Genomic DNA, 26,672 nt, shown 5'->3' with positions numbered 1-26,672 from the left:
TATCTTCCACTTCATGTTTTTAGTCATAATCCACTATATATTGTTTTATCAAGAAATGTTTCTTAAACTTTCAAAAATTCTTTATTAAAGAATAATTTCTTAAAATAAAAGATGAAAATTTTATCAAAAGAAAATGTTATTTATAAAAAAATTTGTTATCTTAAAATCAATTATAAATAATTTTTGTTATCTTAAAATCAATTATAATCCTTTTTATTTATGTGTGACATATGAAATTATGTATATTTTAATATTCAACTTAATTATATATCATATTACAAAATAATTACTAAATTTTATTATACTTATATTAAAAATAACATAAAATACAATAAAACCTTACAATTCAATAAAGACAAGATAAAGAAAGAAAACATTCAAACATTTATAAAAAAAAGTAATTATAATTTTATGTTTTCTACTTAAAAAATATAAATTTATTAAATTATTATTATAATATAATATATAAATTTATTAACAAAAAATTTACTTTTTATGAATTACATAAAAGTTTTAGATGCTTAAGACTAATTTTTGTTTTTCCTTTATTTAAGAAAACATGAGAATTTAAATTAGTGTTTTCTCTAAAATGTGTATAAATATATATATATATATATATTATTAATTTATAATATAATATTTATAATAAAAACAAAAAAACTCTTAAAAATATTTAAAAACTAACAACATACATTAATAACATTGTAAAAATTGTGTAAAATAAAAGTGAATTATTTTAATATATTGCTATGGGTATACTACTATTTAAATATATGATTTATTTTTCAAAATTACCCGCAATATTTTATTTTGTTACATAGAATACATTTTCCCACCTTTTTTTCTCTATTTTATTCAGATTTGGTTCTTCTCGTCCCAATCGGAAACAGTGTTTGCATGTTTGTGGAGTTCCATAACAGATCTGAACGATAGATTCTCCATTTTCGTGGGCAATGGGTGGCTTCACCGCTGAAGATCTGTCCACCATCGGCGGAATCGCCACCGTCTCTCTCCTCCATTCATTCATCCCTACTCACTGGCTTCCTTTCTCCATTGTCGGTCGCGCACAGAAATGGACTCTCTCCACAACTCTCATCGTCAGTAAGTTCTTCCTTTCACCACTCTTCTCTATAATTGCGCAACTTAGGTCACCGACATTTTTGTTTTAGTTTATTTTTTGCTTTTGGCATGTTTATTGTTGTGTATGGTGCGCGAATCTTCGTTAGGGTTTAGGTATTGCGGTTCTCTTCAGCATTCTTCTGTTGCGGCTGTTGCTTGCTTGGATGCGAGTAAAGAGAGTGGGACAAGAATAAATTGTTCTCATAAATGAGTTAGTTGTATAAAGATGAAATCCAGTGATGCGATTATGAGTTTCCATGTACTCTTTTCCCTTTGGATGGTATTATCTGGAATCTGAATGCATACAGCTTGCTGAATTGCTACATATTTTCCCACTTTTGTGTGCGTGTGTGTGTCTTTGTCCTTTTCCTCGTCTTATCTGTGTCAAGTACTTAATTATCAACTATTCAATCTCAGATAGCGGTTTGAAGTGGTCGACCACAGAAATGCTATAGAGATGAATGTTGTCGTATTTTTACATCGATATTAGTTAATTAATTAATACTATACATATGTACCACTGCTGGAAAATAAAGTAAAAAAATAGTATGAAATATTCATAATTCATAATTAATAATAAGAGTTGTACGTTTTAAGAAAAATATACAAGTATACCAACAAAAACAAGGTAATAAGAAAGTTCCAAGTTTTAAAGTAATTAAAACATTACATTGAAATAAAAATTGTTAATAGGAAGCTTCAATCTTCCTCTTAAAGATTTAAGCCTGTTTTATTATCGTTTTCATTACTGCTGCTGGAGTTGTAGATATCTTCGTCTTCCTTATTTTTAGTTCTTCGTCATCCACTGCTATCACCTCTTTTCCCTTTACCCTAGTGCTTGCAAGCTTAAATGTAGCTGCCCGCTTCAATCTTGTTTGCTGCCTAGGGTAGGTTAAAGGCTTACCAGCCCCAGCTGCATTTGCAGATTCTTTCCAAGTCGAGGTATCATCATTAAAGATCAAATCATCTTCAGCATCTTTGCCATCTCCACCCATTTCTCTCACTGACCACTTGTTACTATCATCAATATCATTTAAGAGAATGAGATCAATTACATCATGACATTCAAAGTGTTCTTTAGCTTGGTTATACCATACTCAATACAAAGCAAGTTGTTATGACAAAAAATAGCAGCAACTACAGCAATACAGGTGGCAAGTATGATTCGATTGAAGCAATGGGATGCGTGGTTACTGATCCAAATAATCAGGGATTAAAAAGGAGCAATAGAGAGGAGAAAGACTAACTGAAAATATGCTGCTGCCTGTGTGTGATGTATTAGAATTTTAGAAATATAAGGTTGGGGAAAAGGACAGGCGGACATTGACACTTTACTCCTTTCTCTGAGCTGCCAACGTCATTCTCAGTCACTTTTATTCTGATTTTTCCCAAATGGATTAGATTCCATATTTCTTATTCAGTGTTGTAATTGTTGTTGTCACGCTGTTAGCAAATACTGATTGATTTTTACCTGGAGTTTGTGGTATCCTTAATAGATCTCTTACACAAGTCTTGCAACCTTTTATGCTTACCTCTCTTATTTGAATAAATAAACTATATTATAGTTTTGAAAAGAAAAAATAAAAGTTAGTTTCGTAATGTTATATGAAACTTTACAAATTTAAATAATTTAATATTAACCTACATGCTCACATTATGGCAAACTACAAGTCAAGCTCAATAATAAGTCTTTACAAATTTGGTATATGTGGTCCGTACATCCTCTGCTACTCAACTGTAGTACAAATGTTATTTGCATTAGTATTTACATGGATTTTTTTCTTATTGCTTAAATTCTAAAAAATGAACATTCACTTACGAGGAGCCATTTTATTCCATTTACCTTATGACTACTTGCAATTGGCTATCTTATACATTACCAGCTCTTTAAAGTTTTACCTATGATTTCTCCATTTTAACTAAACTTACCATTGTATTTATAAAGTGCCTTCTGTTGCTTCAATATCAAGATCAATTATTGGATAGCTATAACAGAACTAAGGATTTAGAAATGACTTGCTGGATCTAATGGATGGTAAAGCTGACACTCTCATCTTCAACCAGTGATTGCAAAAATTTCTTTGTACCTGTCTTCATTACTGTTGAAAGCACTTTGAATTATAAATGCTTTAAAAAAAACCGAGTGCAAAGAAGGAATGAACAAGAATGCTAGAAATCACAAGAACAGAAAAAAACAAATGTGAATTCAGAAACAAAAACTGCTGCTCTTTTTATATATAAAGAAAAACAGAGCACACAAAAAAAGTGAGCAAAAACACTATAAACCAAATCAACAGGATTTTTTTTACGTGAATTAATCACAACAAAACACAAAAAAATGATAAGAAAAGAGAACGTACAGGACAAAAGAGTTGGTTCTCATTTCCCAGCCTGGTGGACAGTGAGTGGGTAAACAGAGCAATAGAGGAGAAGCAACAAAAGGGGAAAACGGTGCAATAGAGGTTGGGTTCAGAAGAATCTGGCTTGCTGTCTGGAAAATGCAGGTGCGAAGGCTGGGTCAGGCATGAGGTCATCCAATTATATTTTTGTCTAGGGCTGCATTTGATGCTGGATCATTGTGCTTAAATGACTTGAAATGGTCGTTTTCCTTGTCATGTTATTTCTAAATATAAGAATTGGAGAATTGTTTTGGAATACCATCCAAATGCATTTCATATCTGGACTTCTAGAGCAATTGGCATAGTGGTCTTCTTACTTCTGGCACTATCAACTCAGCTACCGCAATTAAGGATGACAATAAACTTTTGAGTAGCTTATTATGGTGTTTAACTTTACCTTTATATTTATAGTAAGATTCAGATGACTGCAAAGCTTTTTAACCATTCATTTTATTTCATGCAGCTGCTCTTGGAGCAATTTTGCATGTAATATCCACTTCACTACTTGGTATAACGGCAATTACCATGGCGAACACCATTGCTGGTGAAGAAACAGTACATAAGGTTGCTTCACTTTTGCTTGTATTTCTGGGTGGTAGTTATATTCTGTTGTTTCTAATGGGAAAGGGTGGCCATAGTCATTCACACAACCAACCAATGGAGAAAATGGCTGTAGCTGGACTTATACTTGTTCCCGCTTTGTCTCCTTGTGCTACAACTCTCCCAGTATTTCTCGCTGTTGGAAATTCATCTTCCATGATGGTGCTTGCCATCATAGTACTATTGTTCAGGTATGAGTCAGTTGCCTTAAACAATAGGATTTTTTCCCTCCTGCTATTTTATGCTTTGTTTTCAAATGTGTATACTTGTCTTCTGTTTCCATGTGCATGTTTCGTGGATCTTTGTTGGCCTGTGATTTAAAGTGATATGTTATGTGTTGGAAAACAGTATCAATGATTATCAATATTAAAAATTCTGATATTGATTTTGACAACGAATAAAGCAAAAGCCCCTAAGAAATCTTTTACTACGTGATCATGAAAATGTGTTTTTTCAATTGAGAAGCTAATGAAATTCATTTTATTCAATAAAACTGAACCAAAAAGTGAAACTAGGTAGGGATTAGGGAGATTCCAGTTCATGTTGATCTTTTTAACTAGCTGGTTGAGTTCTTTAGGATATCGTTAGAATAATTTACATGAAACATTATGAAATTCACTAAAACTTTTAGAAAAAGTATATTGATTAAACCAGGTCGAGTGATTTAAACTTGTCTGAAGTTGTTTGACCATCTCCTCAGTTTTGAGATTGAATTATAATCAGAGACAAGTGATAATTCATGGTTAGACCAAGTGGGCCACCTAATCTTATTGGTCCCGACAACAGTGACTATTGCTTGAACATTTGCCTACATTACAATGTTAGGAAATACATTTTCCTACAACTTGTAATTCCCATGAAAAAATCAAATTTATATAACGTTTCAGTACATATGAACGGGTTATACCATGTTGAATGTTTTGAACAGGTCATAACATAAGATGTTTGACTGCCAAATCAGTTGAGATTGAATTATAATTGGACAAGTGTCCAATTTATGGTTAAAACTGGTTGGACTCGTTAGTCTGGATTCCGACAACAATTTCTCCATGGCTTGAACATTTGCTTACAGTGTGCATGGAAATACATGGAATACCAAGTTGTAATGACATGTCATCCTGCAAACCATGTTTTATAACAACTTATACTAAGGCTTCTAACAAGACATCACGTCTGACGAACCTCTATATTTGGTACTAAAATTATTTGCATTAGAGATGCCATGCCATCCAAGCTGAACCAAGATGGTTAACAATGTAGCTACATCCTTGACTACTTTTTTTGAAATGCTGGTTGTTTGATGGAATATGTAAGAATCCTGATTTCCTTCTTGTATTTTAATTTTGAATGCTGTTCTGCAATAAAAATCTTTTAGGGCCCAGAATTTCTTAATCTGGTTTGATGCTAGTTTGGTTTAGATGCCAATTAAGTTTTAAAAAACTGTTCATTCAGATATTCATCACTTTTTACCAAGCTTCACACTTGTCTCATTTACAGCACAATAACTGTGATGACTTCGCTGGTAGCACTGTCGTTTTATGGAGCCAGTCAGCTGAAGTTTCACTGGGTGGAGCGGTATGACAAACTTCTTGTTGGTTCAGTGCTGTGTTTAGTTGGAGTCTTGACCCTACTTTTTCATGATCATGATCATGGAGACGTGATTTCGATTGGAGATCAGCACTCACATAGGAAGATTATTTCCTTTTGAGATCTATAAATGTTTTGTAATTACATGTTTTTGAGCATGCCGAGGTGGTGTTCTCATCTTGTAGTGGAAAGAAAAGAAAAGAAGGAAAACAGATGTTTCTGTCAGGAGAATTGACCATCTTGGTCAAGTTTAAGTGCTTGTATACGGAGTTTACAGTGAGAAGTTAATGAATATTCATATTACCAATTAATTTAGTCTCGTTCTGAAAGAATGACCACTTCCTAATTTCACTTTATTCTAACATATTATTGTGCTATTAAACTTTGTTGTGTTAAGGGAGTGTGCCACTATTTTTTTCAATTGAGATAGACATTTTTATTAAATCTTTATAATCTATATTTTTTTTCAACAAATTCTTTGGAGCGGATAACTAAACAAGTTACTAGTTTTGTAATATTAAAATAATAAATCGTCAACGCTATTTTAGCGCCTCTTCTCTACATAAATAAGTAATCACATACCTTATTATATTTAGATCTTACTTTAAGCGCTTCCAGATCCTGAAATTTTAGTATGATTCTGGTTTTAGTCCCCAATTTGTAAATATTTGCTATCGTCCCTCGATAAAAAAAATGTTTTCAATTATAAACATTAAATTTGAAAAATAAAATATTTTAAAACTAATTTTAGTCATATTTAGTATTAAGAACTAAAATCACATTTTACTAAATTTAATTAGATAGAATATTTTTTTATAATTTGAGGGATTAAAAAAATATTTATCCTAAATTTTAAAAAAACATAATTAAACTATTATTTTACCTCACCAAATATGCCAATTCTGTCTGATTTAGTGTAATAAAGAAAATGATTATTTATTTATGCAAGTAAATAAATTATTCACAATCTTAATGTAGAGAAGCTAAAGTTTAGTGCTTAGTTGGGAAGAAAAAAAATAGATGGAGGAAAAATAGTGAGAAAAAATAAGAGAAATAAGTGAGAAATATAATAAAAATAAATGATGTTTGATTATAAAGAAATAGAAGAAATTTCTATAGTATTATTAATAGAAGAAATTTCATAATACATTATATTTGTGATTATTTAGTATTTAAATATTAAGTAGGATAGCATTATAAAAAAAAAATAACAAGTCTATAAGATTATATTTTACTGAGGGATAACTCTATTTACAAATTTGTATCCAAAATTGATTTTCATTTTAAAGAAGTTACTGTGAAACTTGAGTAGTAGTAAAGCAAGTTTAACATGTAAAAAAGTTAAACTCAATACTTATAAAACATAACTTGAGTAGTAGTAGTTTTAATTTTTGTAGTTTTTAATTCAGTTATATGAAAATCCATTGACCTATTAGAAAATTAGTATATTTATAAATATGACATACCTAGGTAAAAAACTTAATATTAAATAGGTTGCTAAGGAAACTAATAATTAAAGTCAAAATAAATAAATAAAAGTCTGACCAAATATTAAAAATTAGTCTAAGACACCAAATAGACTAAGTTTGAGTTTTATTATTTTTTAAATTGGTCAAGTCTATTTAAATGAAGCACTCAATCTATTTTATTCTATACATGTATTCTCTAGTGCTATTTAATGTAGTATACATAAAATTAAGAATATGTTTATTGAATTAATTATTGTATTTCCTAAATATTATTGATAATTAACTTTAATAATATTTATAAATAGAATATATTGATTAATTTTAATAAATTTTAAATGTACTCATTAAATTTATTACTTTTTGAGTCCATCTATATTAAATTATTATGTTTAAATAAATATAATATTAAATAATTTAATACCTATTTATTTTATTTTAAATGACACATTAAAAGGTTTTTTTTATTTTATTATTGTTTTAAAAGTAGTCTATAAAGTGGATTTTAAAATTGAAAATGTGAAATGTATTTTAATATAATATATTCATATTTCTATTGATAAATTATTATTTTGATCATATTTTATACTAGAAAATTTGAAATATATATGAATATAAATGTAAAAATGTGTACCTATATTCTCTTAATTTACATTCTTAATTTTTATTTAAAATAAATTTCTATAAATTATTTTACAGATATATTTATATTGAAAAAAAATATTTTTTTATCTTTATTATTAATAAAATATTTTAAAGAACTAAAATCCTAAGCATAAAATACTGTGGAAATTGATATTGCCTTTGTGTTGGATAGAGCACACAGAATGACGCCGCGGATATCATTGTAGTAGTTAATGTTATTAAATCATTATTTATATAAATTAATATTTTGTCTATTTATTAATTGTTATATTAATTAAATATTATATATAATTAATTCTATTAATCCAGACATCATAGGATTAGTTAATATTAATAAATTCAGTATGTACATAAATTAATATTTTTGTTATATTTGATTAATTTTTATATTTATTAAACATGATACATAATTATTTTGTATTATTATAAAGTCAAATATTTTGATTAACTTAATTTAGTATGTAATTAAATTTATGACTTTTATATGATTATATGTATATGAAAAATGTAATCAGTGTTACAGGATTTAATACGTGTATGTAAATCAAATTATACACTAAAAATATGAAGTACTTTCTACTATTTTAAAAATATTTATAAACTGTGATTTTTAATCGAAATGAAATTTAATGTAATATAAATTTATAAATTTATTATAATCGAACGTGTTTTAAAATATAAAAGTTGAAATATATATTAGTGTAATCTCTATATATATATATATTAGAAAATACATATAGTTATTACAAAACTTAATACCAATATATATTCATTCATATCCATATCCATATCCATATTATGGTTATTATTATTATTATTATAAAACAAATTTGCAAAAAGTTTTGAGAGCAGTATAGTTTTACTAAATTCTATATTGTTTTATATAAACTGTTATGTTATATTTTAAATTTAATTATAAATTTAAAAAATCGTTAGTTCTATTTATTATTCATCAAACATATTCATGAACTTTTTTATTGCTTTAAAATATATTTTAAAGCAGTGAATAAAAGAATAGTCTTGAGGACAAATATTAATACAGTGTTTAATGTATTTTTCATATGAATAATTTGCTGTGTTATTAATTGAAGTATGATTAAATATGATATAAAATCAACATTAATAGTATTATTAAATAAATATGCTAACATTTAATCTAATATGATCACTTTATTAATATATTTTATTAATGCAAATGGCATAGGAAGTTGATTTTTTACTATAAATACTCAAATAAATAATTGAAACTAAGTTTTGTGTAATTGATAGTATATGTAGGCAAAAACGGTAATTAGTGATTTAGTGAAATAAATAAAAAATAATTTTAATATAAAATGTGTTTGATATTTAATTAATAAATGTCACGTGTATTTGTTAAAAAAAATAACAATAACATGTAATTAACTAATTAGAAGACCTTTTACTCTTTACTTTAAAATTTAAAATCGATCTTCTAGGTTGATAGTAGATTAAGGTTATCCTTTTTAATGAACATATGTCACTTATTAAAGATAAGTCTAATTACCTCAATAATTAACAGAATTTAAACAAAATTTAAAAAATTATTAAAATTTTATTTTTCTTCTTGTATATATGCATATTTTGTATATTTTTTATATAGTAAATTTTAAATTTTTACTGTTATTTCCAAAAAAAATTGTTTTTCCCCTTTAAAAAGACTCAACATTTTCCACATAAAATATAATTAAATATATAATAAACAAAACTTTGAAATGCATGTACTCATAATATTCTTTAATTTTTTTCTCTATTTATTTATTTATTTATTTATTTTGCATCCTAATTCAGAAAGAATCTAATATCACGATATTGGATCTAACTCATGTAAAATGAAGAAATGGATTATATGGAACAAAGTTTAGTTACAACTATTAATTACCAAATTATATATTGAAGTTGTGACAAAAATTAAGTATATTTGAAGTTATGTAAAAATATAAATCGACAATTAGTTAATTATTCTCTGGTGTTTTTCTGCTTTTATTGTAATTAATGTTAACGCTATTAAATTCGAGATTAATTAAGGTACGCGTTTTACTCCTGGTTTGATCATTTTTATATGAAATAAGCAAATAAATGAGTAATGACTCAGAATTTAATTTCCTTTTGTACATGTTTTGAAAGAATATTGTACTATAAATAGGTGATAATGATGCAAAATATTCTGTATCATAATTCTTTCTGAGTTTTCTCTAAGAATTTTATTTTTTTTCACATTCATGATGAATCACTTTTTGTCTCCGAAGAGAGAAATGATTCAAAAGAATGGAAGCATTCATAAGGATAATTGTTACAATGAAATATCCAGAAAGTATCAATCACTTGGAGTTAACTCAGAGACACTTCAAGATATGAAACACAGATCTAAGAATTATCCTCATCTCATCAACTTCATGCAAGGTATCAATTTTTATGAATTTTCATATTTTTATAAAGTTCATGAGTCTTGTGTTGAAGATAAGTGATTGATTATAAATTTGTTTTTTTTCCTGTGTTGAAGATGTGAAGACTCAATCTACAATGCCTTATGCATCTTCTTCTTCAAGCAACAACATCAACATTCATGCATCAAGAACAAGATATGATCAAGTGTTGCCTTCAGATAAATTTGGTTATCATCATAATATTGATCTTCTGGGTTCTTCTTCTTCACAAATAGACCCAATTCAAAATTTCATGCAAGGTATCAATATGTTTTTAATTCTCCAATTTTGGTTAAATTTGTCTTTTCATTCTTCAAATTTAAAATCTGTATTTTTAGTTTTTGAAATATAAAAGAAAAACCTTGTTACAACCTCATCCAAATCATTGTTATCCAAGCACATAATAAAATGTTTGTTGGTAGATGATTTATAATATATTTTTTTTTCAAATTACATGAACTAGAAAAAATAGTTTTAAAATTTTCAGAGATAAAACCAAATTCACTCCAAACTTTTTTATATAGATTAAAATATATTTAAACCTTCATTAAAGTCTTGTTGTTTTTATTAAATTACCATTTCATTTGAATTGTAGATGTGAAGACTCAATCCATGGCACCTTATGGTTGCTCCTTCAACACCACCACCAATGCATCATTAATGGCTGCAACTCCATATGGTAAAATGTGGCCTTTAGCTTTTCCAAGTGAGAAAAATGGTTACTCTAAAATGGATCTTTTGAGCCTTCCATCACACTCAAATAAGAATTTCTCATTCAATGATGTTGGTTTTCAAGGTCAAATAAGTGGTTTTCCAAGTCACCCTCATCAAAGGAATAACCCCTTAATGTTCAACTATTTAAACCCTCATAGGGTTGACACAAACAATTTTCATGGCATGAAGGATATTGCTAAGCCAACTTTTGTGCCTCCAATTGGAGTTCAACATTTGGAGTTACTTTCTCCTAAGGATTTAACTCTTAGGAGGGCAATGAAACGTCCCTTGTGTGACATTGACATCATAGCAAGTGCTTCAAAAAGGCCAAGGATGAGTTTTGACTCAACTAATTATTATGAAGAAAATCAATTGCAAGAGTCGCTTCTTTTTAAGGATGGGGAGCATCCACTTTCTTCATTCAAGAGTAAAACTCATTCAAAAGAGAATGAAGATGTGAAAAAATTAGATCTTTCACTATGCATTTGAATGCTATATGTTGTACATCTTTCTTTAGTTTAATTGTTAAATAATGTTTTTAATTCATCTTTTACTATTGGAATCCAACAATTTTATAGTATTTAAATGTGTGTAACATTATTTTATGAGTCGGTTTGATAAAATAGAATTAGGCTTAAAATTCACTTTCCAATATCTATGTTTGTAATTCTCAATAGTAATGTATCTCTCTATGCATTTCTCTTTATCTACTTCTCATCTAGTTAACGAATGTTTTGTTGTTTTTTGTTTCAATTATATATATATATATATATATATATATATATATTGTATTTGTATATAGCCTATATAGTATTTGTTACTGGCTTGAATAATTGTTTGTGGTTCCTCAGTTGCTCTTCTTTCTCCTTCGAACTTGCTCTCTGATACTTGATCAAGAGTTAACCCGATCGATGAAAGTAAGTGTTCTGTATAAAAGTAAATGATATATTGATAAAAAAAACGTACATTAATCTTATATAACTATGATTCTTTATAGTGTTAATAGTAAGTTATTTTATTTTGTTTATGAGTCGTATCTAATAAGTATCTTTAATAAAAATAAAAAATACTTCATTTATCGTATGTCTACCGGATTTATAAGATATTACCTATCACATATCTTCTTATTTTTTATTAGTGTAACAAATTAATTCGATTGGTCGACTATTAATATCAAATGATGGGGTTCACTCGACTCAACCAATATAATATATATATATATATATATATATATTTTGCTTAAACATAGATATAAAATTAATTTTAATTTTTCATTCAAATTTTAGATCTTCTAATTTATAATAAAGAAGTTATTAAAATAAATTCTTATTAATATTTTTTTACATAATAAATTAATTTTTAAATTATATTATAATAATATAATATTTTATAATTACATTAAAAATATGTTTCACACGTGAAAAAAATTTAATGTCGGTAAAAGTAAAAGGAATCTGAAATCATTTGACTAAAATTTTTATTCAGTGAATACCAGTTTTATGTTGAGTTAGGGAGATTTAAAAATACTTATGTTTATTAAAAATTAAAAGATAAGAGCTTCGTGTAAGGTGTTATTATGAAATTTAATATTTGAATTAGGTTTACATTTAAAATAATAACAATCATTTACGTATTATTTAAATAATTTTAATATTTATGATTTTAATATATTTTAATAAATTTATATGTATATTTGAATGTTTTTTTTAATGCTTAAAATTGGAAAATCTGTGAGAATTGAGTTGTTTAATAAAATATTTTGGATTTATGTGAACGATAATTACGTACATCGTAATTGAATCTAAATAAAGTTTAATGTATGTTAAGTAATAAAGTCATCAATAAAATAAGACATCTAAATTTTGTTAACTTTCAAATAACTTAAATAAATTCTACGTGTTCAATATATCTTCTTAAAGTCATAATTTTTTATTTAAATATTAATTTACCTTTATGTTTTACTTTTATTATATTATATTATGAATGATAATCATGTGTTTAACAGGTGAGCAGATATTAGTGTAGGTAGTAAATATTTTCATAGACAAATAATAAGTATGTATATTTTTATTTATTAATATACATCTTTATTTTAAATCTTTTATTAAAGATAAACTAATCATACAAAATTTATATACATTAAATATTTTTAAATAATTTTGTATTGTTTGATAATCAATATATATAGAGAGTATTGCTTTTATATTGTATTGTTAAAATTAGCATTATTAATATTGTTAAATGAAATGTACTATTAATTTTAATAAATATAACATATATTTATTAAATAAATTTTCGAAAATGTATATAAAATTATATTACACAAAAAAAAAATATATATATATATATATATAAATATATATTATCGTGTATATACTTTTATATCTATAATATGTTAAATATATTGTTAAAAAGTAATTAAAGTAAATTAAACTTGAATCATTCCTGTTCTTAACCAATTACATTTGAATTTATTTTATTCATAAAAATCTACTAACTGTTTTCCACGTGTAACATTGGATACTCATCCATTAATTTATACTTAATAAAAAAAATTATAAATACATATTTTCTGGTTACGTCCATGTCCAAAAACCTTATGTTAATTACCTATATAAATATATGCTTATAATTAATAATATTAGTTATTATCATTAAATATAATATTTATTTAATTTAATAAATATAATGACAATTTTGTACATTAAATATATTTATTTTTAACTTTGTATTATATAATTAAGAATTATGTGTAATTAATTACGATATTAATATATTATTAAAGATATTAATACATTATTAAATATAATGATAATTTCTTATATATATATTATTAAAAAATTAAATTATTGTATATATATCTTCTCAAATTTTAATTAGTTCTATTATTGTTTGAAAAAATTGAAATATATTTAATATAAATATTTTTCTGTTTTTTATTCATAATTAATATAAAATTATATTTGTAACCACCTCAAGCTAAGTATATATAAGAGTTAAGTAATTTAATATAATATAATATAATTGATTGGAGGAAATTATACATTATAATATTTAATTTGTATATATTTTTTATTTACTACAATTATAAAAAATTATATAAATATTTATAAAATTACATAGTTTCCAGAAAATGTCGTGTTTTAACATATGATATTAACATTTATTATATCTTTTGATCATCACATTGTACCATAATTCTAATCTCAACTGCTAATTTACATATGCTAAGGTAATTTCTTTTATTTATTTATATATATATATATATATATTAAATTTCAATAATTTTATTTTTTAAATAAATAGCATAAAAATTTATTTACCTTTTGCCATTTAAAATATTTGTATAATTTATAATTTAGGTTTTCAGTAAAGTTTGATATCTCATCTATATATTTTATAACTTGATACTTATAATATATTCATTCTAAATAAAATTATTTTTGTATTACTCAACTCCTACACAATTGTATCAATGATTTCATCTTATTCAAATATTCAATATTTATTAATCATATTTCATAAAGATACACTAATAAACATAACCATTATTTATAGAAAAGTTTCGTTATAATGTAGTATACAACATTTGCAAACAATAACATTATCTTAAAATAAAATAAAGAAAATATTTTCTTGAAATAGGAAAATATGTTTGAAATATATTTTCTCACTTAGTGACATTTAATTTAGTTTTAAAAAATATCTATAAGGAGAAGACGTCGTTTTAAGATACTTTCTTCTTAACATGAAAATTCAAATTATGTTTTGTTGCTTAAGAAGTCTAAGAAATGAAAGCATAATAAAAAAAAATGGGATAATGCCCAAAAAATTAAAATATAATTGTTATTTTTCGTGTGTAAATATTGATATATGTGATGATGAATGATATGTTTATTATGATAATACAAGTTTTAAACTATTTTTATTGATGAACTTATGTGTGTTGAAAGTTATGAGATATTATGTTATATGTGTTGAAAGCTATGAGATATTATGTTATACATGTGTTGAAAGTTATGAGATATTATGTTATACAAATTATTGTGTGATATGAAAAGTCTAAGTTGTGACTTAACAATATGAAAATTCAAGTTATGTATAGTTATTTGAGAAACCTAGACAACGGCTTAACAACTTGAAAATCAAAGTTATGAAAATATAGTAGAAAATAAGTTAAATAATACTCAAAAAATTGAGATATAGTTGTGATTTTTGTGTATAAATATTGATATATGTGATGATGAATGATATGTTTCATTATGGTAAAATAGGTTTTAAACTATTTTTATTGATAAACTTACATGTCTTGCAAGTTATAAGATGTTATTATGTAAATTATGTTATAAGACATGAAAAGTCTCCGTCTGACTTAACAACGTAAAAATTCAAGTTATGCTTCATTATTTAAGAAGCCGAACAATGACTTAACAACTTGAAAATCCAAATTCAAGTAATGATTAGTCATTTAAGATATACAAGTAATGTCTTTGGATATATATGTTTCAATCATTCATACTTTATTAGGTCTATATAGGAGGATTTTTATAGTTTTCTATCTTGACCGAGAGGATTTTCTAGTAAGGAACTTCTCGTTATGAGTGTAATGAGGAGTAGTCATGACCAACTATATTATCATGACTCACTCCTCTTTGGTTTAGTTATAGTTGAAAATGGATTGTCAATGTACTCCTAGTTTATGAAAGTAGAATTATAACATTGTTTTCTCTCATTCTATAAGAATAACACTTAATCTCACCCCACAAGGATGAAATACAATGTATCTCTAGTTTCTCACTAGGATTTTTAATCTCACATTATAGTGGATATCTATTATCTCATTTCTCTCTATGTTACTCTTCTCCTTTGCTTACATTTTTTCTTTCGCACAAGTTCTCTCTATATAGAGAATGAGAGGAAAACTTCTTCATAAAGAGATAATGGATAATTAATGTTTATCACATTGATACATTGGAAATACTATCTTCAATTGTTTAGGTTGAACTTCAAAGTTTTCAAGAGAGACACAATTCCAAGACTTTGGAATGTCCATCATTGAATATACCCAATAAATCAATTACCAATATTCATTGGTTATGGTGTCCCACTAAATTAAGGAGCGATTAAAAAAAAGAACATCACGTTAATATAAAGAAATAGATAGAAACAAATGTATAAAAGAATGAATTTATAATACCAACTAAACCAATGTGAAGAAGAACATCAACTCTTATTACATTATATAGTTAACAAATTGATAAATTATGTAATATAAATTAATTTTTTTTTTAATTTCTTAAAAATAACTTGACATGGTGAAAGATGGAAATGTCATTTTTTTATAATTATCTTTTTTTACATCATTTCTGACTGTAATCATGATTGGTACAAGACAAAAAGTTTTAGTATCATTAATATTTCTTTAATAATAATTTTTCAAAGTATTGTTAGGTTGATGTTTTTCTTTTTTTCATGAGGACAAGGACAAAATAAAAGGTGGTAATTTTAGTGTAGTTGAGTAGAATTATTGTAAAAGATATTTTTTTTTCTGATTCACACACTTCATGATAGTTAGGTTGATGTTTCAACCGAATTAAGGTTTGATTTTTGATTTGACTGGTTGAAAGTTATGTTTTTTACCACATTATTATTTAAAAAAATTAAAGTATCAAACTTATAGGTTACATTATTACCTTTTATTAAATGTAAGGAAGAAGCTGACACAATGCTTGAAGAATGTGGTGACATTTATTGTGACCCTACAATATGGAAGGAAGAATTTGGAGTTAGGGATGCAGAAAAAAGTAATGCATCGATTAGAGGCATGACCCAAAAAAGATCATCAAGCCAAATAAACTAATCACATGTCCACATTTCATACACTTTTCTTTTTCTCCTCTTCTCATCATCTTTCACTTTACCACATTAAGCTCCTCTCACCCTTTTGCAAATGTTGAGTATTTTATACCTTAATTTATGATATCATTTTAATGTTACTAGTTTTATAAATCACAGTCATATATGTGCAAATAGTGTGCATGTGCTTGTTTAAAAATCAAGATCTTTTGCCTCTTTCTTTATAAGTATATATGTTGTTCATAATTAAAGCTTTGCATGTGTTTCTTTAATCTTTTAAACAGACAAATAAGTAAACATGTACGTGTTAGACAGTCACACACAATACTTTTGTGATAACAGAACTGAACTGTATTAGACACTGAATATTAAACTGAAGAAACAACACTTATGTAACTTTATTATCAAAGTTTTGTGTTTTTTTTTTTCTCTCTTGGTTCCTTAATAGATATAAGAAGTTAGACACTTTTTTGAGATGGAAAATGAACGATGGAAAATTAGATGCCTTTGAAAAGAAAGATAGTACCATTTGCTTTCTTGTGCATTGAAGTGTTGTGAATGCTCCAGGCGCGTGTTTCCACGCTCTACTTTCGGCAGACAGTGGGACCCGCGTGGAGGTGGCATCACTGATTCAATGTGTCTCTTATGTTTCTTTTGCATGGAAGCAGCAATGGTATTAAGATTCATAACATTATTCTCTCTCCCTTCTCTGAAAATTCTTAAATCCAGTTTCTGTCAAGGATTCTCTTACATGGGTCTTTGCTGAAATCCAAGTTCATATCCTGCAGCTTTGCTACCCTGCAGCCTTGGTAGTTGGTACCCACCAAATTTTTCATCTTTTTGCAAATTCCAATTTTCTTTCTTGCTCTTTCACTGTGATTTCTGCTTTATGGGTACCCTCCTTGTTCCTGCTACATGATTTTTTTTGTGGGTTTGATTCGACTTTTCTTTTGGCTAATTACTCAAAAAATTCCCACTTTCTATTTTGTAGTTGGATGATTTATCCCTTCCTTGAAATTTGTCTCCTTTGCTGTAAATTTGGGTGCTTTCTGCATCCCCACGCACTCACTCACTGTCTGTCTCTCATTGGGTTTTGAACACTGTCTTTTGGCTTTCAACTTCAACTTTCAAAATTGCTGTCTTTTTGGATAATGGATGCTCTTTCTCTTTGATTTTTTTTGGAGTTTGAGCTGATTTTCCCTCTTCAATTGTTGCCTCTGCTTGCTGTGGTTTCACTAGCATTGTTTTCTTCAGATCAGAAGCAATATTTGTTTGCTTGTGTGTCCAGAAGAAAATTGATGGTGACATTTCATTGTTTCGATTTCACGGTTATCATCTCCACCAGCTGTTTATTAGAATGTCCGGTTTCTTAATGTGTTACAAATAAAACCATGTTTCTGTGTACCTAAAAAGACATTTGTGATCTGGTTTATTATGCTTATTCAATGTTTGATGAATTTACAGATAGAACTTCAGTGAAGGATTTCCATTAAGGAAAAGCTAAATTCAGCTAGATTTGGCATAATGGGGGCCTCAAGCTCCAAAATGGAGGATGACAAGGCACTGCAGCTATGCCGTGATAGAAAGAAGTTTGTGAGACAAGCACTCGATGGGCGTTGCTCACTAGCAGCAGCTCATGTTTCATATATTCAATCACTCAAAAATACAGGAACAGCTCTGAGAAAATTCACAGAACCTGAGGGACCAATTGAGCCTTCTTTGTACACTAATGCAACGCCAGAGCAACCACTTGCTTTAACTGGAAGGACCCTCTCATTCTCTTCGCCATCTGTGTCACATCACATAGATGCAGCTGAACATGAAACATTCTCCCCAACTTCTTCCCCTCCTAGTTCTTCTAGTAAGGTCCGAGCAAATCATATGAAACATAGCACTATTTCTTCTAAGAAAGTTGAAGAAAGACCACCTGTACCTGTTATTGGAATACTAACATCCTCAGGTACTACTACACAAAATGCCAGTGTAGCATTTGAAGATTCCTCTCTTCCAGCTGGAACTCCACAATGGGACTTTTTTGGTCTCTTTCATCCCATTGACCATCAATTTTCTTTTCAAGATGGGAAGGGTATGCATCAAGATATTGGGAATGCTGATGATATACAGAGACTAAGGGAGGAGGAGGGAATTCCTGAATTAGAAGATGATGAAGATAAGTCTTCATCTCATGGAAGGGAACACTCTAGGGACTCTGAAGATGAATTTGATGAAGAGCTTACTGCAGAAACTCTAGTCCAAAGATTTGAAAATCTAAATAGAGCTAATTCAAGTCATGTTCAAGCAGATGCTGTACCTGTCACCACTAGGCCTCTGTCGGGACATTCAGCTTCTGAAGTTGAATCAGTAAATGGAGAAAAAGGGAACTCTGCTAATTTATCTACATTAAAGACAGCACCTATGGCAGCTTTGCCTCCACCTGAAACAAATAAACCAATGGAGAAGGAAAGTCATAGTGAAAATAAAATCACCCCTAAGAATTTCTTTTCAAGCGTGGGAGATATTGAACTGCTCTTTAATAAAGCTTCAGAATCTGGCAAAGAGGTTCCAAGGATGCTTGAAGCAAACAAATTTCACTTTCGTCCAATATTCCCAGGAAAAGAAAGTAATCTTGTTGTCTCTCTTCTTTTCTTTCTGTCTGGCTGTTAATCAGTTTTCATCTGGGAATATTAAATATTAGCAGCTCTTACTTTTTAGTACAAGTAGAATATATAGATGAGATTTGGAATGCAATTTTTCCCCATATTCATGCTACTACTTAAGATACTCTCTAGACACTTAGCCAAAAATAGAAAAAGAATATACCCTATAGGCCACGGGCAGCCACTCCTTGCATGAATGTCCATTAACTAAGATTATGGTACATTACATATTTTACTAAAATATCTTGGTGATATCCTTGAGTTGAGATAAAACTTCACTTTCTGTTTTAAAGAAGCATTTGGATGTTTATTACAAAATGAAATGTTTTAAGATTTAAACCAGAGAATTCTTATTTGTAACAGATGGTTCTGTGGTATCCTCGTTATTTAAGGCGTGTTTCTCATGTGGAGAAGACCCAGGCCAGGTTCCAGAAGGTAATTTGAGCCATTTTTACGGTTTATCTTTTTATTTTGCTTAACATTGCTCATCTTGTGGGGTTGAACTAATCTTTTAGTTATGAAACTGAAAGTATTCCCTAAGAGTACACATTTACCTCAGCAGGAGTGATTCGAATTGCCAATCCTATTATTAAATCTGCCTATTGTTGGTGTTGGTCAAGAAATTGTTGATTCTTGTGTATTCTGTGGCATAGAGAATTGGCTTTTATGATATACCAGACCATGTGATAAAGTTTTCCTATCTATTTTCTTTCTAAATTCAATGTTCATTGCTGTGTTTTCAAAACATAGATTTTGAATTCAACATCTAACTTTCCCTTTTTTTTAAATCTTCCTAGAACCTGCTCAAAACTCGGTTAAGTACTTAACTTGGCACAGGACGGCATCATCCCGTTCCTCCTCATCCAGAAACCCTTTAGGAGCAGCAAATTCAATTGACAATGTTGAGGACCATACAAATAATCTCTTTGATAGTTCTTGTATGATCTCTGGAAGCCATGCATCTACCTTGGATAGGCTATATGCTTGGGAAAGGAAACTCTATGATGAAGTAAAGGTACACTGTACTTCTTATCAACAACTTTGTCAACCTTTGTATATTTTCTCAATGTTATATTTCGGCAATAGTATGTCCAGAAGTCTTGTTTTGGATCTTAGACCAAATCCTGAAGTTATCTGTTGACAGTAAAATATTTTGAATACATTGGTACATGTCGTATTCTCTGTCTGTTTGCTAATATCATTGTTTTTCCTGTGAGCAGGCTAGTGAGATTGTCAGAAAAGAATACGACATGAAATGTAAAATCTTAAGACAACTGGAATCAAAAGGAGAAAAAACCTCTAAGGTTGATAAAACACGTGCAACAGTCAAGGATCTGCACTCAAGAATCAGAGTTGCAATTCACAGGATAGACTCTATATCGAAGAGGATTGAAGAGTTACGGGACAAAGAGCTTCAACCACAGCTTGAGGAGTTGATTGAAGGGTATGATTCTGTAGCTTTTTGTTGTTTTATTTACTATCTAATCCGTGCTGACATGCATTGCCTCGATAATACAATAAATACCAGAGTGAATAAAAGATGCACCAAGAAGACCAAACACGAAATACCATGAGAAATTTTATTAGCAAGTTTCTGTTTATATCTTAGTAAAAGTTGCTGTATTTGATAAATTCATTTGAAGCTATGAATTTACTTAACCAAAAAAAAAAATAGTCAATAATCAAAAGCTCCATTACATAAATACATTGTTTTGCTTATGTGAAAGTCATTCTATATCTAGCTCAGGTGACTGAATTACACCCTTGTTTAAATTCTTATCAATAGGGCATAATCAGAAGATCCTTTCTACTATGGGTCATGTCTCTTTGAACTTAACGACTGATGTATATCAATCCCTATAGTGGCTTTTCTGCTTGCTAAACAGTATAGAATTTTCTACCAGAAGACTATAACATCGAAACCCTTTTTCGTAATTTGGAGTAACATTATACTTAACTTTTAGTAATTGTTTATTGAGATTGGATCTGTAAGCAACTTATGTTTTCATAGTCACAGAGATGGATGGTCCACACATGTAAATTTACTTTTGTTGATTGATATTAACCTCTTTCTTGTGTATTTCATCAGTTTCTGTTATGCTTTGTTGACAGGTTGTATAGGATGTGGGAAGTGATGCATGAATGCCACAAACTTCAGTTTCAAATCATGTCAGCAGCGTATAACAACAGCCATGCTAGAATCACCATGGATTCTGAATTACGTAGACAGATTACTGCCTATCTTGAAAATGAACTCCAATTTCTGTCATCAAGCTTTACCAAGTGGATGGGAGCTCAGAAATTCTACCTGGAGGCTATACGCGGATGGCTTAACAAATGTGTTCTTCTTCAAGAAAAATCATCCAAGAGAAAAAAGAGGCATCAACCTGACCTTCTTATCCGTTATGGTCCTCCAATATATGTCACCTGCGAGTTCTGGTTGAGTAAACTTAATACCTTACCTGTAAAGGATGTTGCAGACTCCATTAAGAGTTTGGCTGCAGATACTGCCCAGTTTTTACCACACCAAGACAAGAATCAAGGAAAAGGTGCTCATCCTCATATGTCAACATGGAAGGCTGATATTGGTGGCGAATCAGCTGATGGTTTACTAGCAGATGACGTATCAGAGGACTGGGTAACAGGCTTTGATCAATTTCGACGAAGCTTGATTCGATTTCTTAGTCAATTAAATAATTTGTCTGGTTGTTCTGTCAAAATGTACACAGAACTTAGGCAAAGCATTAAGGAGGTAAAAAAGTATCAGGGTTGGAATTCCCAGTCTCAAAACGGTAATTTGAATTCTCAGTTTCAGGATGGTCAACAACATAATTCTGAATCCCAAAGTTGATCCATCAGAGTCACAATCACAAGTGGTCAAGTCTGAAAATAAGCATCCACATGATAATTTGCAATGAAACATTGTGGAATTGCAGAATTATAGGTTTGTGTTTAGCATACAAGTCCACAGGATGGAGCATTTGTGCATGGTAGGATGTGATAAAGACCCTATTCATTGCCACACTTACTGTCCATTTAGTCCTTTTGGGGTTCAAATCAAGAAACAATCTCTTTGTATATGCAAATGCAATGAAAATATTGTGTACAATGACTCTCTCATGCATACTTTCACATATCAAGGAGCCTTATGGCATTGGAGTACCTTAGTTTATGAATGAAGATAAGGGAGCTGATAGATTGATCTGCAGAGATTGTGAATGAGTGATTAAGGATTCAGTAAGAGCAGTGATCACAAGGTTCTGATGGTGAAGATTTGGGTGATAAAGGTTTTTTACCATCACATGTGCTCTCCTTCATTTTCACTGCTACTGTCATTTTTTCAATTATGTTATGTGTATATAATTATTAGTTATCAATATTTATTTGAATTTTATAAAACACTCAAATAACCAAGACCTGTAACAGTTCACATTGTCATTTTGAACAACTTGCATTTATAAATTGTTCATTCAACTTTTTGTCTCAAAAAGTGTTTATAATTTTGACCCCTAGCTGCTTTTAAGACCATTAAATCTTCTTTTTAGGCACAAAATATTAAAATAGTTATCAAAAGAATAACATCCTTTATCTCTGCATTGATGCAGCAATTTTGGGTGACAAAGTGTTTCTTTTTTTAATCAATATCTAACCCATTTTGTTTAATCTTTTTTGGAACATTTTATTAATTTTAATTTTGCAACGATTAATCAATAGCATCTAATACGATTGAATAAATTATAATTTGATCCATTTTTTAATCATTAATTTTAATGTTAAATATTTTTTGCTTTATCAAATATATTTATTATTTTAAGTACATCGATTTTTTTTACATGGACATAATAGGATAGTTAAGTAATGAAATTTTATTCAGTCTGTTTTAGTGTCTAACAAAGATATTTATTAATTTTTAAATTCTTGATATTTTCTTACTATCTTTTCTTTAGTCTTTAACTATAGTTAGTTCAATGCTAAAAGTATAAAATACTAATTAGTATTATTAAGGTAACGAGAAAAGCTTTCAAATGAAAATAATTATGTTTTTTGACACATAATTTAATCAAGTAATATATTTATTATTTAATATAAAAATATAATTATATTAATTTATTTTTTAATAAATTTATTTTAATAGTATATTTTTAGTTTAAAATAATCATGTTTTAGTTAGTGCTTATAATTTATTTTGATATTTTAATTTTATTTCTAAAGATAAAAGTAATACTATATATATATACATATATATATATATATATATAGAATTAATCCTTAAAACATACTAAAATTATACGTAATGTAAAAATTAATAATTAGCTTAAATTTTTATCTTATTATATTTTAGGTTCTGTAAATTTTTCGTTACTTCTAACTCTTTAACTTTTTTTAGTTCTTATTATTTATTATAATTAATGTAGTATACAAATATAAAACAATTAAATTATTTTTAAATACATAATTCGATTAAATAATATATCTAACATTTTTATAAATAAATAATGTATATGTAACGTCTTCAAAACTGACCATAGCAAACGTACATTTTCATATATATATGATTTAGGCTTTATTGTTGTTATAATAGATATAAAGAAACATAGATTGATGTATTTCAAAATTGAAAAAAAAATTAATATATATGTCATTATTATTATTACTATATCTTAAAATTTTATTCTAAAATTATATTATTATCATCATTGTTCATGTATGTATCATAGTTTCAAAATGAAACCTAACATACAAAGTAAATTAAGTCTAATAAAAATAATATATAAATATTAATTATAATTATATAGATTTTTTTTTCACAATATTAAAAATCACACCAAGAAGTTAGACAAATATTTTTTAAATTTTGCAACTTCGAGAAGGCTATTAAGTACTATTAATTACAATTGAATACGAATTTTGATATTTTCATATTTCACATGAAAATAGTATATGAGCTTCAAATTGTCTATAGAAAAATCCTTTTGTTTTCTTATCATTATTGGATCTATATAATGTAATTGGTCCTTAATTCTTTATAGGAACAAATTACTAATTTTCTGGTCTTAATTTTATTCATATAATGTTTATTCTATTATTAATCAAAAGGTCAAGTGACTGGTCAATCCGGACATGGTCTTTTAGTCAAAGTCACGTCAAATCATAGGTTAAGAGCACTAATCTTAATTAAGGTTACAAAGCGTAATTAAATATTCATTGGGCCTACGCTAATCCTTCTAAGAGAATAAAGTTCAATGGAAAAGTATAAATAAGAGGGGACCCTCATGGTGAAAGGTAATGGTTTTTGAATTCTAAACTGAACCAATTGATCATACCTCGTCTGACTTGAGCGTCGAAATGTCATTGCAGGTACCCCACCCTCTCGGACCTCGAAGGAAGACAACTGAAACTGGGGCCTACGCTAATCCTTTTGAGAGAATAAAGTCCAATGGAAAAGTATAAATAAGAGGGGACCCTCATAGTGAAAGGTAATGGTTTTTGAACTCTAAATTGAACCAATTGATTATACCTCGTCTGGCTTGAGTGTCGGAATGTCATTGCAGGTACCCCACCCTCTCGGACCTCGAAGGAAGACAACTGGAACTAAAGAGAAGACAGGAACAACTCAATAGGATATATTTAATTTTTAGATAAGTTGTAAAAATAATATCCAACATAGATGAAGTAGATTCTCCACCCTCATCCACAAATATATGAAAGTAATTTCCATTAGTTTTTTCATTATATTATATTATATGATACCTTTATCTTAAAGTTGGGATATCCATCTATAATACTCTAGACTCAATATTTAATATATGCTTACAAAAAATAGTATTAGCTTTGTGATAACTTCTATCTCACATAAAACATATTATGAATATTTATCTTAATTTTAAAACTACATACATATCTATCAATACCTCACAAGTTAGATTCTAAATACATGGATATAGTAAATATTATATTTCAACTAAACATTTATGCCTCTCTTGTAAAAAATAATTTAATGAATAGATAGAGTTGTAAGTGTAATAATATACATTTGAATTATAGATATAATCATTTAGCATTTAAAACCAACTTACACTAATAAAATATTTCTTACAAAATATAGAAATATTACTTAATTAAAATATATTCAATTCAATAAGATTTTTTTTTTCTCACTATAACAAGAGATGTATCATTTAATAAGAGATCACTCGAACCACAAACTTTAAAGAAAAAATATATTTTTGATTATTTTGCTTGTTTGAGCGAAATCACCCTCATTTGAGTTAAAGATGTAATATCAACAAACAAACATTTACAAATATCTATAAATTATTAAATAAGAACAAAACTAAACATGACATTTAGCTTTTGAATTTCATAATATTGAAGTAAGGAATTTGATATGCCTATTAAGCACTATATCTAACAAATTTTCATTCTAATAGATTTTAAATATAACTCTAATAATTTTAAGAAATAAATTTTAAATCTAACTCAGTTTTATACAATTAACTTATAAGATAAGATTTACACTCACTTATATACTATCAATTGACCTTATATCTAAAATCTTTAACAACTTAACGAGAGAAAAAAAAAATGAAAGTGATTGTATGTATTAACACTCTAGCTCATTTTAACCAAACCCTTTATTTTTTTCTTTGTATTTCGTCTTTTTCTTTCTATTTGGTTTTCCAACTGCTCTTAGTCCAAATAAAATAAAAGTTCAACTCTCACTTTTTTTTATTTGTTTAACTATTTTCATTCTCAAATCAACCACAGACCAAATACAGAAACAAACTCTACGATTAAAGGTCTAAAATCATATACTATCTATACCACTCATACAACAAATACACTGCATTAAATAAGTTAAAAATTAAGTATAATATAGATCTAATAATTACCACTTTTTGAATTATTACACACTCTTAATTAAGACACTAAAAGCACGAGTCCTTACAAACATTTTTTAATATATTATGAGCAGCAAACTTTATCTTATTTTTTAAAATAAAAAATATTTTTATTTATAAATTATTATGAAAAGAAGTTTATAATGTAGAATTTTTATTATATAATTATATATTTATCATTATATATATACTAGTGACAAAATATATTAATATATTATGAATGAAACTGTATTTGGACGACCAAGACAGTGTGAATGGGACGGTCAAGAACTAGACCATTCGG

General features: G+C 27.7%; 2 protein-coding genes across 6 annotated transcripts; both read left to right on the top strand.

Moving 5' to 3' along the window:
* The first annotated feature begins 797 nt into the window (after positions 1–797).
* LOC137824178 (uncharacterized) lies at positions 798–6,016 on the top strand. Its single transcript, XM_068629661.1, has 3 exons — positions 798–1,101; positions 3,982–4,309; positions 5,616–6,016. Exons 1-3 carry the CDS (start codon positions 954–956, stop codon positions 5,824–5,826), a joined length of 687 nt encoding a protein of 228 aa, XP_068485762.1. The 5' UTR covers positions 798–953; the 3' UTR covers positions 5,827–6,016.
* Positions 6,017–17,307: 11,291 nt separating this feature from the next.
* Positions 17,308–22,977, top strand: LOC137824322 (protein ALTERED PHOSPHATE STARVATION RESPONSE 1). 5 transcript variants are annotated; one of them, XM_068629907.1, is made up of 6 exons: positions 17,308–17,503; positions 18,295–19,450; positions 19,851–19,922; positions 20,285–20,502; positions 20,708–20,931; positions 21,600–22,977. In XM_068629907.1, exons 2-6 carry the CDS (start codon positions 18,355–18,357, stop codon positions 22,336–22,338), a joined length of 2,349 nt encoding a protein of 782 aa, XP_068486008.1. In that variant the 5' UTR covers positions 17,308–17,503; positions 18,295–18,354; the 3' UTR covers positions 22,339–22,977. The 5 variants fall into 5 exon arrangements, with proteins under 5 accessions (XP_068486008.1, XP_068486005.1, XP_068486006.1 ...); XM_068629904.1 differs by having other exon boundaries at positions 17,487–17,646; XM_068629905.1 differs by having other exon boundaries at positions 17,489–17,639.
* The last annotated feature ends 3,695 nt before the right edge of the window (positions 22,978–26,672 follow it).

This window comes from Phaseolus vulgaris, chromosome 8 (assembly GCF_000499845.2).
Source record: "Phaseolus vulgaris cultivar G19833 chromosome 8, P. vulgaris v2.0, whole genome shotgun sequence".
NCBI lineage: Eukaryota > Viridiplantae > Streptophyta > Magnoliopsida > Fabales > Fabaceae > Phaseolus > Phaseolus vulgaris.
The sequence above is the reverse complement of the archived record's forward strand: the minus strand, read 5'-3'. Positions and strand labels throughout refer to the sequence as shown.

Excerpts from the sequence above, each read along its gene's own strand:
- LOC137824322 (XM_068629907.1), top strand. The coding sequence starts at position 18,355 with ATGGGGGCCTCAAGCTCCAAAATGGAGGATGACAAGGCACTGCAGCTA. Across the intron at positions 19,451-19,850 it reads AATATTCCCAGGAAAAGAAA|ATGGTTCTGTGGTATCCTCG; the intron begins GTAATCTTGTTG and ends TATTTGTAACAG. Across the intron at positions 20,503-20,707 it reads AACTCTATGATGAAGTAAAG|GCTAGTGAGATTGTCAGAAA; the intron begins GTACACTGTACT and ends TCCTGTGAGCAG.
- LOC137824178 (XM_068629661.1), top strand. The coding sequence starts at position 954 with ATGGGTGGCTTCACCGCTGAAGATCTGTCCACCATCGGCGGAATCGCC. Across the intron at positions 1,102-3,981 it reads CTCCACAACTCTCATCGTCA|CTGCTCTTGGAGCAATTTTG; the intron begins GTAAGTTCTTCC and ends TATTTCATGCAG. Across the intron at positions 4,310-5,615 it reads ATCATAGTACTATTGTTCAG|CACAATAACTGTGATGACTT; the intron begins GTATGAGTCAGT and ends TCTCATTTACAG.